The 15,519-nt window shown below is 41.4% G+C and overlaps 1 protein-coding gene across 3 annotated transcripts in view; it reads right to left on the bottom strand.

Moving 5' to 3' along the window:
• Positions 1-15,519, bottom strand: part of ANXA2 (annexin A2) — a 43,969-nt gene that overhangs the window by 6,000 nt on the left and 22,450 nt on the right. For all 3 annotated transcript variants that reach the window (XM_060618375.3, XM_060618377.3, XM_060618376.1), the window contains exons 4-7: positions 9,259-9,353; positions 5,937-6,050; positions 2,803-2,893; positions 1,781-1,860 (exon numbers count right to left, since the gene is read on the bottom strand). In XM_060618375.3, the coding sequence (XP_060474358.1) occupies positions 1,781-1,860; positions 2,803-2,893; positions 5,937-6,050; positions 9,259-9,353 (380 nt within the window). The remainder of the gene's footprint in view (positions 1-1,780; positions 1,861-2,802; positions 2,894-5,936; positions 6,051-9,258; positions 9,354-15,519) is intronic.

Below are 15,519 nucleotides of genomic sequence, written 5' to 3'. Positions count from 1 at the left end.
CAAATATGTTCCTTTGTATATTTTAAAGTTGAAAATGGTATCTTCTCCCCAACTCTTGTAAGCCGTTATTTAATTTACTGAGCAAACACACACTTAAAGTTTTTCTTCACTTGGGATGCCTGGGTGGCTCAGGTCATGATCTCACAGTTCATGGGTTCAAGCCCCACATCAGGATCTGTGCTGACAGCTCAGAGCCTGGAGCCTGCTCTGGATTCTGTGTCTCCCTCTCTCTCTCTGCCCCTCACCCGCTTGTGCTCTCTCTTTCTCAAAAATAGACAAACAAACAAATATTAAAAAAAATTTTTTTCTTCATTTTGAAGTCTAGACAAGACTAAGGATTGGTACAACTGAGGTAGTGAAGTGGGGGGAGGGGTGGGCCTCACCATCATCAACCCCCCCCTCTCCTGGGATAGGCACTTTACAGAATTCCCTCTACCTCCAAAAAAAAAAAAAAAAAAGCTACCGATATTTAGTTCCCTCCCTCAGTGAGCTTACAATCCTGATGGAAAAATAGCGTGGAACAAAGATAAAACAACACAGTAATCCATGGCTTAAGAAGACACGAAATGCAAAAGAAGGGAGAAATCTGACAGCATAGTCAGCAAAGTCTGTGGACAATGGGGTAGGGCTGAGGTGAACACTGAAGGATGTGTCAAATGAGGCTAGTAAAGGGGATGGGGAGAAAGGCACTCCCCGTGGGAGGAACAGCACAGGAAGAGGCTGAGCGCGGCCACAGGTCAGTGAGGTGCCACGTAGCTACAGGGGAAGGGAGGCAGGGGGGAATCCTAGGAGGATTAAATTAGGGAAGGGCAGGATATAGGGACCTTTTTATTTACTGTTTTTAATGTTTATATTTGAAAGAGAGTGAGTGCAAGCAGGGATGGGGCAGAGAGACAGTGGAGACAGAGGATCGGAAGCGGGCTCTGTGCTGACAGCAGGGAAGCCGATGCGGGGCTCAAACTCACAAACCGTGAGATCACGACCTGAGCTGAGGTCTAACGCTTAACCGACTGAGCCACCCAGGTGCCCCTGGATACAGGGAACTTTTAAAGGCAGCGGAGAATCTGGATTTGATGTAGCAGAAATGCGTGTGATCAAGGGAGTGAAATAGTGAAGGCAGCCTTCAACAGATGGGTGGTTGGTGGTACACAGGGTGAGGAGTCGCCAGGGAGGGCTGTATGGAGTTGTTACAATAATGGAGATGTGAGTGGGCAGGATGCAGCATGCCAAACAATCATCTGTCATTAAGGCTCCTGGAGAAAATCATTTCTCTTCCCTCCCCCGGCACAGAGGCTTTAAATTGCACACTGGTCAGGACTCAGATGGAAATGCCTTTCATCCACATGTCTGCGTTAACATTAACAAACAAAGACCCCCTCTCCAGGCAAAGGACTACCTGGGCAAATCCTCTCGTAAGGCGTGAGAGCAGAGAGAACAAAAGAAAAAACAAGAGGGTCACTTCCCATTGGGTCCTATGTGGCTATAGATAGAGGCAAAGTGACCTTCCCCAAGTCATGTGGCGAAGGCTGCCACATAATCCAGGCCAGGACTTGAGAGCTGCCTATTCCTCCTCTGGCCCCAAAGTCCACTTGACCATGCAGTTTCTCAGGATAAGAAATCCTATTATACAAAAATGACATCTCTGCAGTGACAGTGCAAACCCACTGTCAGAAATGAATGCAGGCACAGAGGATTGACTTAATTCGCTCCCAGGTATAAAATGCGGTATGTGACTTGCCTTGGGAGGAAACAAGGACAAAGAAATAAACCGGAAACCAACCTTTGCAAGGGCAACCATCAGCTTGCGGAAGTCACCGGATGTGTCAGAAATGATGTCTTTCTCCAGATCAGTCTTGTACACTTTGAAAACAACACGTCTGGTTTTATGCTTCCTGCCTGTGCAGCCAGCCAGCCACCCACCCCAACTGCCCCCTGCCCCATTAAGCCTCTGGGAAGCAGAAACAGTTGTGGCAGCATGGATGTATCCACCCAAATGAGGGCAGATGGTCTAAGATGATTTTTAGACTCACAAAATCAGAGCTAAATGTTATTATCAGTGACAGGAGATAGGCAGGGCTGGATCCAATCAGGCATTCTCAAGCTCACCTTTGATCAGTGACCTCTTTTGTAGCTAAAATACTGGTTCCCAAACTCCTTGACTAGGAATAATCACTTTGAAAAGGAAAAAAATTGGAGGGCTACACACACACACACACACACACACACACACACACCTGTGCTTTGTTATCCACTGAATGAGAAACTGCACAATGGCAAAAACTTGTAGGAATTAAATATTACACTTAAGTGAATCTGTATTTTATTATTCAAATAGCTTCTACATTGAAACCTAGTAACAGATACACATGTAAGCTGCATCATTTATTCTAGCCACAGCCTCCTGTAGTGCTTGGTGCACACAGATCCACATGCCTCTTGCAATAATTATCCACATCCAGAGTTGGGAACTTCTTAAGCAGAGACTGGAAAGCACCCAATACATTAAATCCACGTACACGGCTTTCTACTTCCCTCACCAGACCCTTAAGGAAAAAAAATTGTTTTCTCGCCTTTCCTCCTGCCTATCCTTTTATAGAAGTTCTAGCAGAATGTAATAACCAAAACCCAGGCCACAAGAAGGTAGAAAAGAGGGACCTGGACAAGGGCAAACCCCTGGACGGTCCAGATGGCATTTCTGCATACGTAATCTGGGCATCCTATCCCCAGCACTAGCCCAGGTAGCCATGACGGGGTTACAGAAATTGGTCTGACAAGCTGCATCACAGAGCGGGAGCTACTCACTTTCCTTGTAGACTCTGTTAATTTCCTGAAGCTCTTGGTTGGTCCTTGAGCAGATGATCTCAATCAGGGAGTCCTCATCAGTCCCCAGCCCCTGTGAACCAGGCAGCACAGACATCAGCAGGGGAAGTTCTCCAGGCCATTAGCCTACTTCTCTGATCTCAATCAGGTAAATCACAAACATGGATTGGGTCAGTTAGCATGCTCCTTTCTACATTCCTACCTAGGGGATCTGTACTATATTCCTCAGCACAACATAATGTTATTTCCTATGTCTATTTTCTATGTGCGAATGTTAAAAATACATATATATGTATGTATATCAAATGGGAAGAGACAGTAATGGGATACACCAAAATGTTAAAAGGGGTTGCCTTTTGGTGATGGGTTTACAAAATGAGTAACTTTTTCTTCTTCCTATTTTTCTTTATTTTTCAAATTATTTTAATAGATGGGAAATTTTTCTTTATTAAACAATTCTGCTCAGTAATTTAAAATAAAGGAAGAGAGAGAGAGTTTGTTGTCCTCTGCAGCCAGCACCACTGGAAGGGAGTAAGTCTTTTTACCAGGGAAAGGTACAGATAAGATAAAATTTTTAGCTTCACCTCTTTGAAATGTAAAATTGGGTTAATGTTAAAAATTTCATTCTTGTACTTCCACTTTCGCTTGATTACTATGCACTCTTCAGGCATTTTAGGGAAGCAAAAGGAAATAATGAAGTGCCAAATAAACCTAGACACCAACACTTTATTAAGGAATAAGAATTTGATGGGTGATGTATTCAAATTTAATATATACACTTTTGAACGTGCCAGATAGCTTGAAAGGACTCAATGAAACATGTATTTCAAAGCTGGCTTCATGATCAAAGTCAAGATTTAATAATCAGGATTCTCTAATACTTGTCTTTCCGAATATGGAAATATCACTTTGAACTAAGTAGAATTACAACTGTTTAAAATGTAAATCAATTATAAGGTGTTAATACAATACGAAACTTACTTATCCACATGAAAAGTGTGTCAGCTATTAATTAAACTTATTAGAGTTTATATGCCCCTGAAAAGTGGTTCATATAATATAAGCTAAACCTCAGGTTAATGGTCAATTTTGAATTTTATTCATAATCTAATCTACAAGCAAATGCCTCTTCTTCTGAGTTTTTAATCATGACGTGTAGAGGTTCTAGCAAAGCCTAACTTTCTTTCCATCTTAGCAAAAGGTCTACGCAACATTCTACACAAATGTTATAGGATGACTACTGAGTGTCTTCAAATATTTTAGGGGGTAGGCTTTCAATCTCGAGATGATAAAAATATAGACTAGAAATAATTCACGTATTGGAAGAAATGCCATATCCTGACACTGTTGAAATATAAGACGGGTATATCAACATAAGATGTTTTCTTCCATCGCTGATACACCAGTGTTAATATCTGAGAATTCTAATAGTGTTTTTATCTCTATTCAAAGGTGACCTTGGCAATTTCCAAAACTTGGCCCAAGCTTTCCACAGATTGTCTACAATTCCTATCACAAGGGCAACTTCTACCGTAACATATGGCTAATATTGCCACTGGTATTGCCAGAAGTCAAAACAGATTTTTTTTAAGCATAGTTCAGTTAATGTCACTTCGAGCTTTATGGATTTCAGAAGGGTACTCAACTGTAAGAGCTAATGGAAGAGCTGGCACCAGGTCAAAGATTTAGTCGTCAAAGCACCTTTCATTGGGCCCAATTACAGAGATTACAATGGTGACTGACAGCTCGAACAGGTCTATTTCAAGTCACTAATACCTAGTCATCGATACTAGTAAGATTGTACGAATTACAACTAAATAGATTTTTGACGAAAATAAGATAAACTGATCTGAAGTGATGATGGTCAGAAGAAACCTAGGACAGGCTGACTTCCATGACTCCAATAAACCCACGATTTGGTTTTCAGGAGTGCTCTTTTTATCAAGCAGGGTCATTAAATGTTGTTGACATTTTATCATTTGTAATTCTACCTTCTCTGCAATATAGCCTACTTAGGAAACTCAGAGCAAGTCAGCTCAAATAAACTGAGTACAGGTTGGACTAGGCTGGAGAACTGAAGGAAGAAAGAGATTTCCTAACAAATCTTTCAGCAGCCCTGAGCTATCAAGTCCTGGGCAATGGAAGTGCCCGGTGTGAGAAGCCGCCTCACTCTCGAGGTGCTCTCTGGGGAGAGAGATGACATGAACCGTGACATCAGCTCTGGTGACAGGCTTACAGCTTGGTCCTTCATAATTCAGGAACAGGCATCATAGAAAGCGCACTCGGACTTAGAATAAAAAATGAGAGCTATAGCATTCCCCTGTACTCTGGAGGCTTTACCCAGTTTTATCAGCAGAGGGCAGTATCAGATTATTCAAAGTGTTACAGGCACACACTACATATAAAACGGGTTATATTTTGCTGTAAAATGCCTTTATGTTTATGCATCTATCACATTTATATAATACTGGATGTTTTAGGTATGCACAAAATTCAGGGAGTTTCTAACCTGGAATTTTTACTATCTAATGTAACTGAAAATTCTAAATTAACTTTGCAAAAGCAAAAAGCAAACAAGAGATAATCTGTGCTACAATACTTTGAACAAAACACAGGTACCATTCACAATCTGAAACCACCCTTTATATACACTATGATGTTCTGATTTTTTCCTGAATTTGAATCAAACAGTGGGACTGACAGGAGAAGTTCAGAAGAAGAAACACTCAAGACCGCATAGGCATAATTTGCAAGCTTCACTTAACAAAAGCTATGAGTTTTACTTTTGCCTCAATATCACAACAAATCTTTTTTTAAGAAGGAAGTGCAATCAAGGAAGTACTTTTTCCAAATGGTAATTCCAATTGCCCAGGTGCCGAGCAGTAGCAGCTGGTAACTGACTTCTCAGCATCATGAAATTTCTTTACAGTCTTAAAAAAAGTAATTGAAATATTTTTGGTACAAATCCTGAGACTTATAGCTCCAGTTCATTAAAAAAAAAATGGTTCCAAATGAGAATTCAACAAAACTGAAAATCACCTAATTATACTTAGAAAGCTGTAATTTACAAATATTAATGGCAGATTTGACAGAGATTACATCTCACACATGTTTACCTTCATGGAGGCTTTCAGCTCAGAAGCATCATACTGAGCAGGTGTTTTCAAGAGGCCCAAAATCACGGTCTCCAGGTGGCCGGACAAGGCTGACTTCAGTGCTGATGTAAGTTCCTTCAGAAAAACGGGCAAGACCGTGGAAAAAAACAGGTTGGTAACCAATGTTCCCTTTAAAACTGGTGAATGAAACAAAAGTAAGTGGGATGTGTTTTGTAAGGCAGGTTGTGATTCCTTAGCCACTCTGGGATCTCAGACCAAACTGTCCCTCAACTGCATTCCCCTCAGTGGACCCAGATGTCAGAAACAAAAAGATCAGACTGCTCTGACAAAATCCCTTCACATCCAAGCTGAGCCATCTTCTCCCAGTCATTAAAAGGAAACCAGGGCAGTATGCAATTTCTCAGAAAGCTAGGGGTGTGAGGACACTTTATAACACCCTCGCAAGTGATAACCACTCATAGAATACAGGGCACTTTCCAAGCTCAAGGCCTCTGCTAAGAAGGAGGTGGTTAGACTAGGGAGCCCCCTGTAAAAGATGTTTATGCAGCTGCACTAGAGGTGGCTGCTAAAAGTCTCCAGAGGAACCAGAGGCCCCACCATGGGTGGAAGTTGGATCATGAAGTTTTCCTATGCAAAACACTTCATCCAGGACTGACAAAACATCTGTTTGTCCATACCAAACTGGGGCCAAGTTGACAGAGCCGATGGGAGACTGAAGTCCCCCTTTCTCACCCCCTTGACTTTCCCGCTCTGTATTACATCTTAAGGTTTTCACTGTCATAATTAATGTAGATTTTAAGTCAGAGGTCTGAGTCAGCACCAATGTATGCAGACAAATACACCAATTCAACGTGTCTTTTATAGCTGCTTCCTTGACGATTAAACTTCCTACACATCATGAGCATTGAGTGATGCCTGAACTCTCCCACTGTAATTATTTTCCTTTCTTTTCACTTTTTCCCTGTTCTCTCCCTTCTTTCTTTCTCCCCTGCTTGCCAGCAGCACCTCACAGCATCTATAATGGTGCCAGGAGATGATGTACAGTCTGCTTCTGGCAGAATCTTTGCAAACCATTCATAGGTGGTGAGAGCTGAGATGGGTCTCAGCAATCACCTGGCCCACCCCTTCCAAACCTACTCTCCTCTGATTCCTGGTGTTCTAGTAACACACAGCACCTAGAAAGGGACTTGAAAAGCAACACCTGCCAATTATAGCACCAATTTTCCAATTTGGAAATTTGAGGTTAGGGAATTCCAAACTTAGCCTACCCTTGACACTCCTCGACCCATTGTCTGTTCAAACTCAAATAGCATTTGGGTAGCTACTGACTTCTTCCACTTCTATTATAAACTCCTATTGGCATTCAACTTCCTGCTTCTCACAAGGTCTAGCACAGAGCTTTGTATGTAACAGATACCCCAGAAAAGTTTGATAAATAAAACATTATCATTCCTTATATGGAGAAATCTGGCATCTGCTTGAACATGAAAAAACAAAACAGAAGACCGAGATTCTCCCCCAGCTCCTCTCCACTTCTATTAGCTCTGCCCATGGTCTTCCTTTTTTTTTTTTTTTTAATTTATTTTTTTTTTTAACGTTTATTTATTTTTGAGACAGAGAGAGACACAGCATGAACGGGGGAGGGGCAGAGAGAGAGGGAGACACAGAATCGGAAGCAGGCTCCAGGCTCCGAGCCACCAGCCCAGAGCCCGACGCGGGGCTCGAACTCGCGGACCGCGAGATCGTGACCTGAGCTGAAGTCGGACGCTTAACCGACTGAGCCACCCAGGCGCCCCTGCCCATGGTCTTCAAAGCTCATGACCTAGGCAGCCTCAGCCCATATCACTAACATACTCTACAATACAGGGCTTTCTCCTTGACTATGCAGACAACTCATTCAAAACACTAAGGTTCTACTTCCAAAATCTCCTTCGGAAATTATCTCAAGTAATTTATGTATCTTTCTGCACACAATGACAATTTTCCTTAGCCCAAGACTGAGAGACATCACGAATCAGTAGGATAGTGAACTGTCCCCACCACACACAAAGCCTGTGTGATCAATGAACCCTACCATAATTCTGGTAACATGTTCCTTCCAACATAGTATATGAGGGCTTTGTTCATCTATCTACTTGAAATCAAGACCCAGGCATCTCTGTTTCCATATACACTTATGTGTACACATCCAAGTGTGTTCTAACACCCCACTCTGTAAGTGACAGATGAGGAAGCAATTACAGGCATAGTGTCCAAACAGGTGAGACTTCTGCTCCACCTGGAACTCAGTCCTACCAGCTCCCAGATCCTTTTAGAAAATTGGAGAAATAAAGCACTCCCCTCATGGCTCACTACAAAAGACTGCAAGTCTAGTTGGAAAAAAGCATTTTAATGCACATGAGATAACAGAAGCCAGATTCTTCCAATTGTTTGAGTAGGTGGGGGTTGGAGCTATAGAAGGCCTTGACCTGCAACTCTCAGAACCCTGGTGGTCATGTCAACCCCAAGAAAAGAAATGTCTTTTCCAGAAGCCTTCCAGCTCACCTCCACTGTGGCTACGAGTGAAAGCCGTTAAGTCAAACAGGAACTGCAGGAAGCCACGCTTACTGCACTGTCCAAGAATAAATCAAAAGCTTTTAATAGCAAGAAGTTAAAAATAAAACATCCCGTCCTTAAAAATAAAATTTCCTAACACTGCAACAAAATAAAGGATGAACAAATGCTGGGTTGTTCCTTAACCACTAGAGCACAAGCAAGGAAAAAGCTCACAAAGGCTCTTTAAATAGTGGGAATATGGCATGTTGAAGATAGCCTAGTAGACCAAATGAACTACTAACTAAGCCCAAGAATTCAAGTATATATATATTTTTTAAGAATGAGGAGAACCTACCAGGATCAATCCTAAGGGAAGTCTAGGGTCCTCAGATTAGAAACATCTTATCAAGAGCTAGCAGAAATCATAAAGATGAAATGAGTTGCTACATATAAAGAACTACATGCCTGGCACAAAGCAAACATTCTAGAAATGAGACATGTTGTTGATAATCCCTAGTCCCTCCTAACTTTCTGTTCCCAGCAGTACTCCCTCCATACTCTCTGGTTGGAGGAGGGCATATAGTCTTTATGGTTGAGCTCCAAGCACTCCAGGGGGCCATGAAGTGTGTGAGTGATGACTCTTACAAGGATGTAAGAGGAAAACCTCGGATATCCAAGGAAAACCTGGCTCTTGCTGGGATTAGCCAGAATTCATTAAAAGAAAAAGCAATGGCTGAGGAAATGAAATGGAACAAGGAATACCCTCCATCCCTGAAATTGCTTGTACCTTTTTGGTCCTTCTCTGGTAGGCGAAGGCAATATCCTGTCTCTGTTCATTGCTGCGGTTGGTCAAAATGTTGACGATGGTGACCTCATCCACACCTACGGAGATACAAGTTGTGAGTAGTTAATAACCCATGTGCTCTAGTCTTCTGGGCTTATATTGAAGGTTTCAAGCAGTTTTTTCAACCTGTTTTCCAAATACTGTTTTCCAAACTATAATGCCAAGACATCAAGGTTTGTTCTTTTTGTCAGTATCCTCCACCCAAGGTGTTTACCAAATTTTTATCCTGACAGCCTCAAACCTCAAGTCTAAATGGACCTTTCGAATATCTGCATTTAAAAATAAACTACTTTATTCATAAATTGGTTTCTGGAATCAACCGTGGGAGGTGTGTTTGTGGGGCTTTGGCAGTCAAATGGAACAACAAAGATTTAGGAGGATTTTAAATGAAGGTCCCCAAATTGCCATTTAACTGGGGATTTAATAGACAGTAACTGTGAACTGAATTAATTGAGACAATTATTTATATTTATTGCAGGATTACAGCTATATAAGCAGCTAGGTATAATTTCTATAATTATAGAAACTGTCATGACAAATGAGTCAGATTTAATATGGCAGTTGTATTTTAATAGCATAATTGATTAATGCAATCATACTTATTGAAGACTAAATTGTTTTTTAAGGAAAATAAATGTTCCACTGCTTTTAATCTTCAATAGCAATTTTAATAATCAATTTTATAACTTTATTAAAAAGAGTAAGTGGTTTAATCTAAATTAAATCTAAATTGGGAGTTATGAAGTGCCACCAAAATATTTTAGTACCTATTTTAATTGGAACATGTGTATTTACAAAGATAAGAATGCCTTCTTGTATCTGAAAGTTTCCAATTTTATAACAGAAATACTCCTAAAATGCCATTTAACTTAAGAAAGCACGATTTTAAGAATTCAGAAAGTGAAAGGCCTCCCTCCTGACTGACTCTGAACTTTGTTCAGTAAAAGCAAGAGTCTTTTTGCCATAACTGGATAGGTAATTCTTGGGTGAGGGAGAGAACAGCAAAGCCCAAAAGGTCACATGCAAACCGCAAACAGCTTTGCCTAAAGGAAATCAGAGGAGCCCCAAAACAACAGAAATGTTAGAACTATAATGCTTTGAGGCAGAGGCAATAAGCCAACTGATAGAGAAGGAGTCCTCAACTCTCAAGCATATTAGATCAAAATGCATTAGGTTAGATTTTCTGGGTATAAAAATAAGTAACATTTATTTTTGTATTTATATACTCATTTCAGAGTGAGTTCATACCAGTATGTTGGTCACTTATCTTAAGTGCAGCATCTATAACTTTAGTTCCGATTTTGAAAGTACCAATGTCAACAGATTAACGCAACTGCTATATATGAGATGCAGTTTTAAAGATGCTTATTTCAGCATTAGAGAGAGTATCAAAAATTAAGGGGGAAAAAAAAAGCCCTATGTCCAATAAGAGATCTATTACATAAGTGTTCTTCTGTCCATACAATGGGATACTACCATCCTTCAAAATGATGTCATAAAATATTAATTGATGTGGAAAATGTCCATAATAAACTGTTAAGTAAAAAAAAAAAAAAAAGAGAGAGAGAGAGAAAACACAGATGGCAAAGCAATATATACAGTGTAACCCAATTTTTGTAAAATGCATGTGTACCTACAAGAAAAGATCTAGAAACCTTTATACCAAAGTTTTAATAGTGCTCCTGTAGGTGGTAGGATTACGGCTACTGTAAAGTTTTCTTTCTTTTGATTACATGTACCTTCAAAGTTCACTGTAATATCATAAAAAGGGTTCTTTTACATACAGAGTAGTGACATGCAGTCATTGATCTAGAATCGACTAGTGACCTCCCATCAAAAGATCCCTAGCATGGTTCTAAATACCTTAATTAGAATGAAACACAATATGCATAATAATTACAAACTTCATCTATATAATTCTCGTCGGTTTCCAAAATATCCTAACACAAACTATCATTCTTCACAACTACCCAGTGAGGATAGGTATTCCTCTTTCTAGTTTGTAGATGAAGAAGCTGAAGCTCAAAGACATTCCAACTGTTACAGGCGTAAACATATGCCTTCTTTGGGTCTCAGTATCTACATCTGCACAAGAAAGGCACTTGAAAAATGACCCCAGTTCTGCTTCCAGGAAATACTAACAGATACAATCTTGCGAGCCTACCCACACCTGTGTTCTCTCTCTCACTCTCCTTAAATATTCTATGGCTCTAACTTCATGTTAGGAAAACCATTGTTTACAAATGTGTTTTTGCTTTACATTCAACTTTCTTACCCAAATCTGAAAATGCTAGAAAACAACAAAATCAATCATACCCTCAAACCTCAATTCTAGTATTTCCTGAAAACAATTTTAGGGCTGCTGACCTGAATGCATGCAACAACACTGACCCATAAAAATTCTTCTCCCTTGGGGCGCCTGGGTGGCTCAGTCGGTTGAGCGTCCGAGTTCGGCTCAGGTCATGATCTCACAGCTCTTGAGTTCGAGCATCGAGTCGGGCTCTGTGCTGACAGCTCAGAGCCTGGAGCCTGCTTTGGATTCTGTGTCTCCCTCTCTCTCTGCCCCTAAGCCACTCACATTCTGTCTCTGTCTCTCTCAAAAATAAATAAACATTAAAAAAAAAATTAAAGAAAAAAAATTCTTCTCCCTTGGAAACAAATGCCAAGTTTATGTTTGTGGTCCTAAGCCCACGTGAATTAGAATCACACGAAGGACTTATTAAACACAGAGCCCCTTGGGCCACACCTGAGATCTACTGATTAAGACTCTCTAGGACTTTAGACCAAGGAAGCAGCATTTCCACCAGCTCCCTGGTGATTTTTTATTTGAGAAGCACCAAGAGACGGGTAAGTGTGAGGAATGGAAAGATCTTTAGTAATCTGCTTACGAAGAAGACTCTTAAGTCACTGTACCGACTGCTTTTGTGAGGTACAGGATCCATGACAATTTCAGGGAAAGAAATGCTTACCTTTGTCCAAATAACCCAGGTAAGAAATAACACCTGACGAGTTCACTGCACAAACTGCAGTGCAGTCCCACGCTCTTAGTCAATGAAACAACCTTTTGCCTTTCTGTTCACAATAGCTAAGCACCCAGCCAACAGAATCCGAACTCAATCCAATTATTGGAAATCCCCGTAAAGAGCCTGAGTGGTTGACCTGGATCTCATGTAGGTGGCAGCAGCTATGATAGTCTGAAAGAATCTAAATGTATTTTACTGAAATGATTTATCAAGCAAACAGCCTGCTGAGCATCCAACATGCTGGGACCCCTTACAAGTGAACAATCTGATCCATTACACAAACGCTAATGGAAGCAACTACAAAGAAATAGAAGCTATTTCTGCAAGTGAAAGCCCCCTCTCCCTTCCTAGAACCTCACCCACATAAGCCATTTCTCCCATACCTTTGTCTGCAAGGTTCAAATTGAACTGGAAAGAGGAAAAAAAATCATGGAGTCCAGGATCAATTGCCTAGTCAAAGCCACTTAAGGCATATCCGGTGTCCTAACACCAGAATACACATTTCTGTCAGTGGGATTTAACCATCTTATCTTCAGAACGCTGCTGCTTCCTTTCAACTTGCTCTCATAATTGGTGAGGCAGTTTATTCCTGTGGAAAATAATTCAGTGTAGGTTGAAGCTGCAAGGGTCATCCGGTTACTCACCATTTCTGCCCAGGACACGGCTGAAGGATGAGGACTGAGCACTCAGCTACCTATGTCAGGACAATCATCGTCAACAGTGCATAGCAAGTGCCAGTACACTAGGAAAGCTTTGAATTTAATATATTTAACGTAAGTGCAAATGCTTGGAAGATGAGGCTCTGCCCCCCCAGATTTGCACCTTCAGACCTCTTAGGTTCCAGTACGTAAGGAAGTGTTTGCTGGGCAGAAGGACCCAGGTTCTAATAGAAACTGTGTGGGCAGGGCAATAGCATAAAGAAAAAACAACAACAACAAACTTGAATAATGTTTCTTTTCCGTCCCATTCCTTTTGTGTTTCATGCGGAAGGCCAAAGTAATGGAAGCCAAAGGCTCACAATGGGAAACAGTGATGTGGGCGGGGGAGCCTACAGAATGTGGCTGAGAACACAGTACATTCTGTGTTCCAGGCTGATTTTTTAAAATTTCTTTTCAAAACTAATAGAAGTTGAAAGTTTCAAGATTGGCTAAGGAACTAAGACACAAATTTATTTGGCTCCTGATGGGAAACACTACAGTAAATTTCATAAGCACCGATGCCGTTCATGAAAATGGTCGGCTAATCTCATCAGCTAACTAACTACAAACATGTTTCCACTGCTCCTTAGCTGGGGCATCCGAAAGGTCAGTCACTGTTCGAAATGCCAGTCAACATGAAGCAGTCAGCATGTTGCTTATGAAGAAGACTTGTAAGTCACTTCCACCAACTGCTTCTGTGAGGTATAGGGTCAACGACAATTTCAGGGAAAGAAACGCTTACCTTTGTCCAAATAAGCCAAGTAAGAAAGAACACCTGAAGCTCGCTGCACAAACTGCAGCACCACATGATGCCACAGGGAGGCGCCGCTGACGGCAGAGTTCAAGCTGGAACCATCTGCCATATTTTTTTTAGACATAAAGAACACTTGCTGTCTAAAATAATGGCCAACTCCAAAACCATAAAATCAGCCTCCTGGAGTTCCCTCCTCTCTGCGGGTAGAAACCCCAAGTCAGCTCCACATCTGGCATTCCATGGAAAATGTGTCTTTATTGTCCATGGCAAGGAACCAAGAGGCCATTCTGAACAGGATGCTGACTCACATCTGCCAAGACACATTGACTGCACAAAGAAAATGGATTTCATTTTGTTTGATGAAGGCTCAGGAGTCCCTCAGGGCATGGCTGATTGGTTAGAAAATTAAACTGCCCAGATCCCCTCCTTATCTAGATGTGGGAAAAACCATGCCTCAGCTTAGATTACTGGAGATATGGGTATCAAACCTCAGAAGAAATCACCTTTGCAACATGAAGGTCAGCGGCAGGCCACAGAAAAAGGAGAGGGCCACAGATCCATGGGTGTGGACATATTTTTTTTTATTATAATAATATCAGCCACTCACTGAATACCTACCATGTGCCAAGCATGTTCCTAAGTACTTCGCACAATTCTACCATGTACTTTTCACCACATCCCTAAGAGGTGGATGTTACTGCGCATCTTACCGATGTGGAAACAAATGCTCATACAAGGCAAGGACATGCCCAAGGTCACACAAGCAAGTCACCTGCAGAGTTGGAATTCAAACCAGGATTAAAGACCCAGGCTCACTGCATCGGGCTATCCTGCCTCCTGGTATAGAAAATTATCCAAAATTTAGTAAGATCAGAGGAAGAGAGCACGTCCTCCCAGTGTGGCTAACAGGACCTTCCAAGGCGCTTCTCCATGGCATGCTCACACTCAACCTGCTAGTTACTACTGTAGGGCACAGGCTCCATGGGGTTACACGTTAACTTGGGAGATTATGGTCCAAAGGTTAGGGCTTCAGTGCCCTGTAGGACATTAAAGGTCTTGTATCCAGCCCAGCAATCCTTATCCCTACACTCTTTTCTCAATGCCTATAAACGTTTACCCAGTCTTTCAAATGTCTCTTTGAACTAGTCTTATCTCCTTTGAGTTAAATAAATATTTGGCACGTGTTCATCCCAAAGCTATATGAGTCATGTTGGTACCTTTTTGAAATTACACTTCAATACTTCTTCATATCACACTCCTCCATCTAGCTCCTAAAAAGGATATGGGACAGTATTGTGTCTATATGTCTATAGCACTGGACTTACTATTTAGTACATACAAATGTACACACATTTAATAATCTGTAGACAATGATTTGCCACTCACTAACAGTGCATGGCCACTGAAGAGATATCCCAACTGAGGTTTTTTTAAAAGAAAGAGCTAAAGACTCTCTCTTCCAGATAGCCATTACTAACTTGGGGAGAGAAGGGCAGCCCCTTCCCAACAGGGCTAATATGCCAAGTCATCTGTCTCCTGAAAGTGACTTCAGGGACAGAGAAGCACACACACATGTACGTACACACACACACACACACACACACACACACACACACACAGTTGCCCAAAAGTATCCTTCCCACCATCAGCCACAGTGTTGCCTGGCCCAGAATTCCTGCTCTCGGAGGCACCCCGTGGGATCACTCAGCAAACGTGAGCACTCGGTGTC

Source organism: Panthera onca, chromosome B3 (assembly GCF_046562875.1).
Source record: "Panthera onca isolate mPanOnc1 chromosome B3, mPanOnc1 haplotype 2, whole genome shotgun sequence".
NCBI classification, from domain to species: Eukaryota; Metazoa; Chordata; class Mammalia; order Carnivora; family Felidae; genus Panthera; species Panthera onca.
The sequence above is the reverse complement of the archived record's forward strand: the minus strand, read 5'-3'. Positions and strand labels throughout refer to the sequence as shown.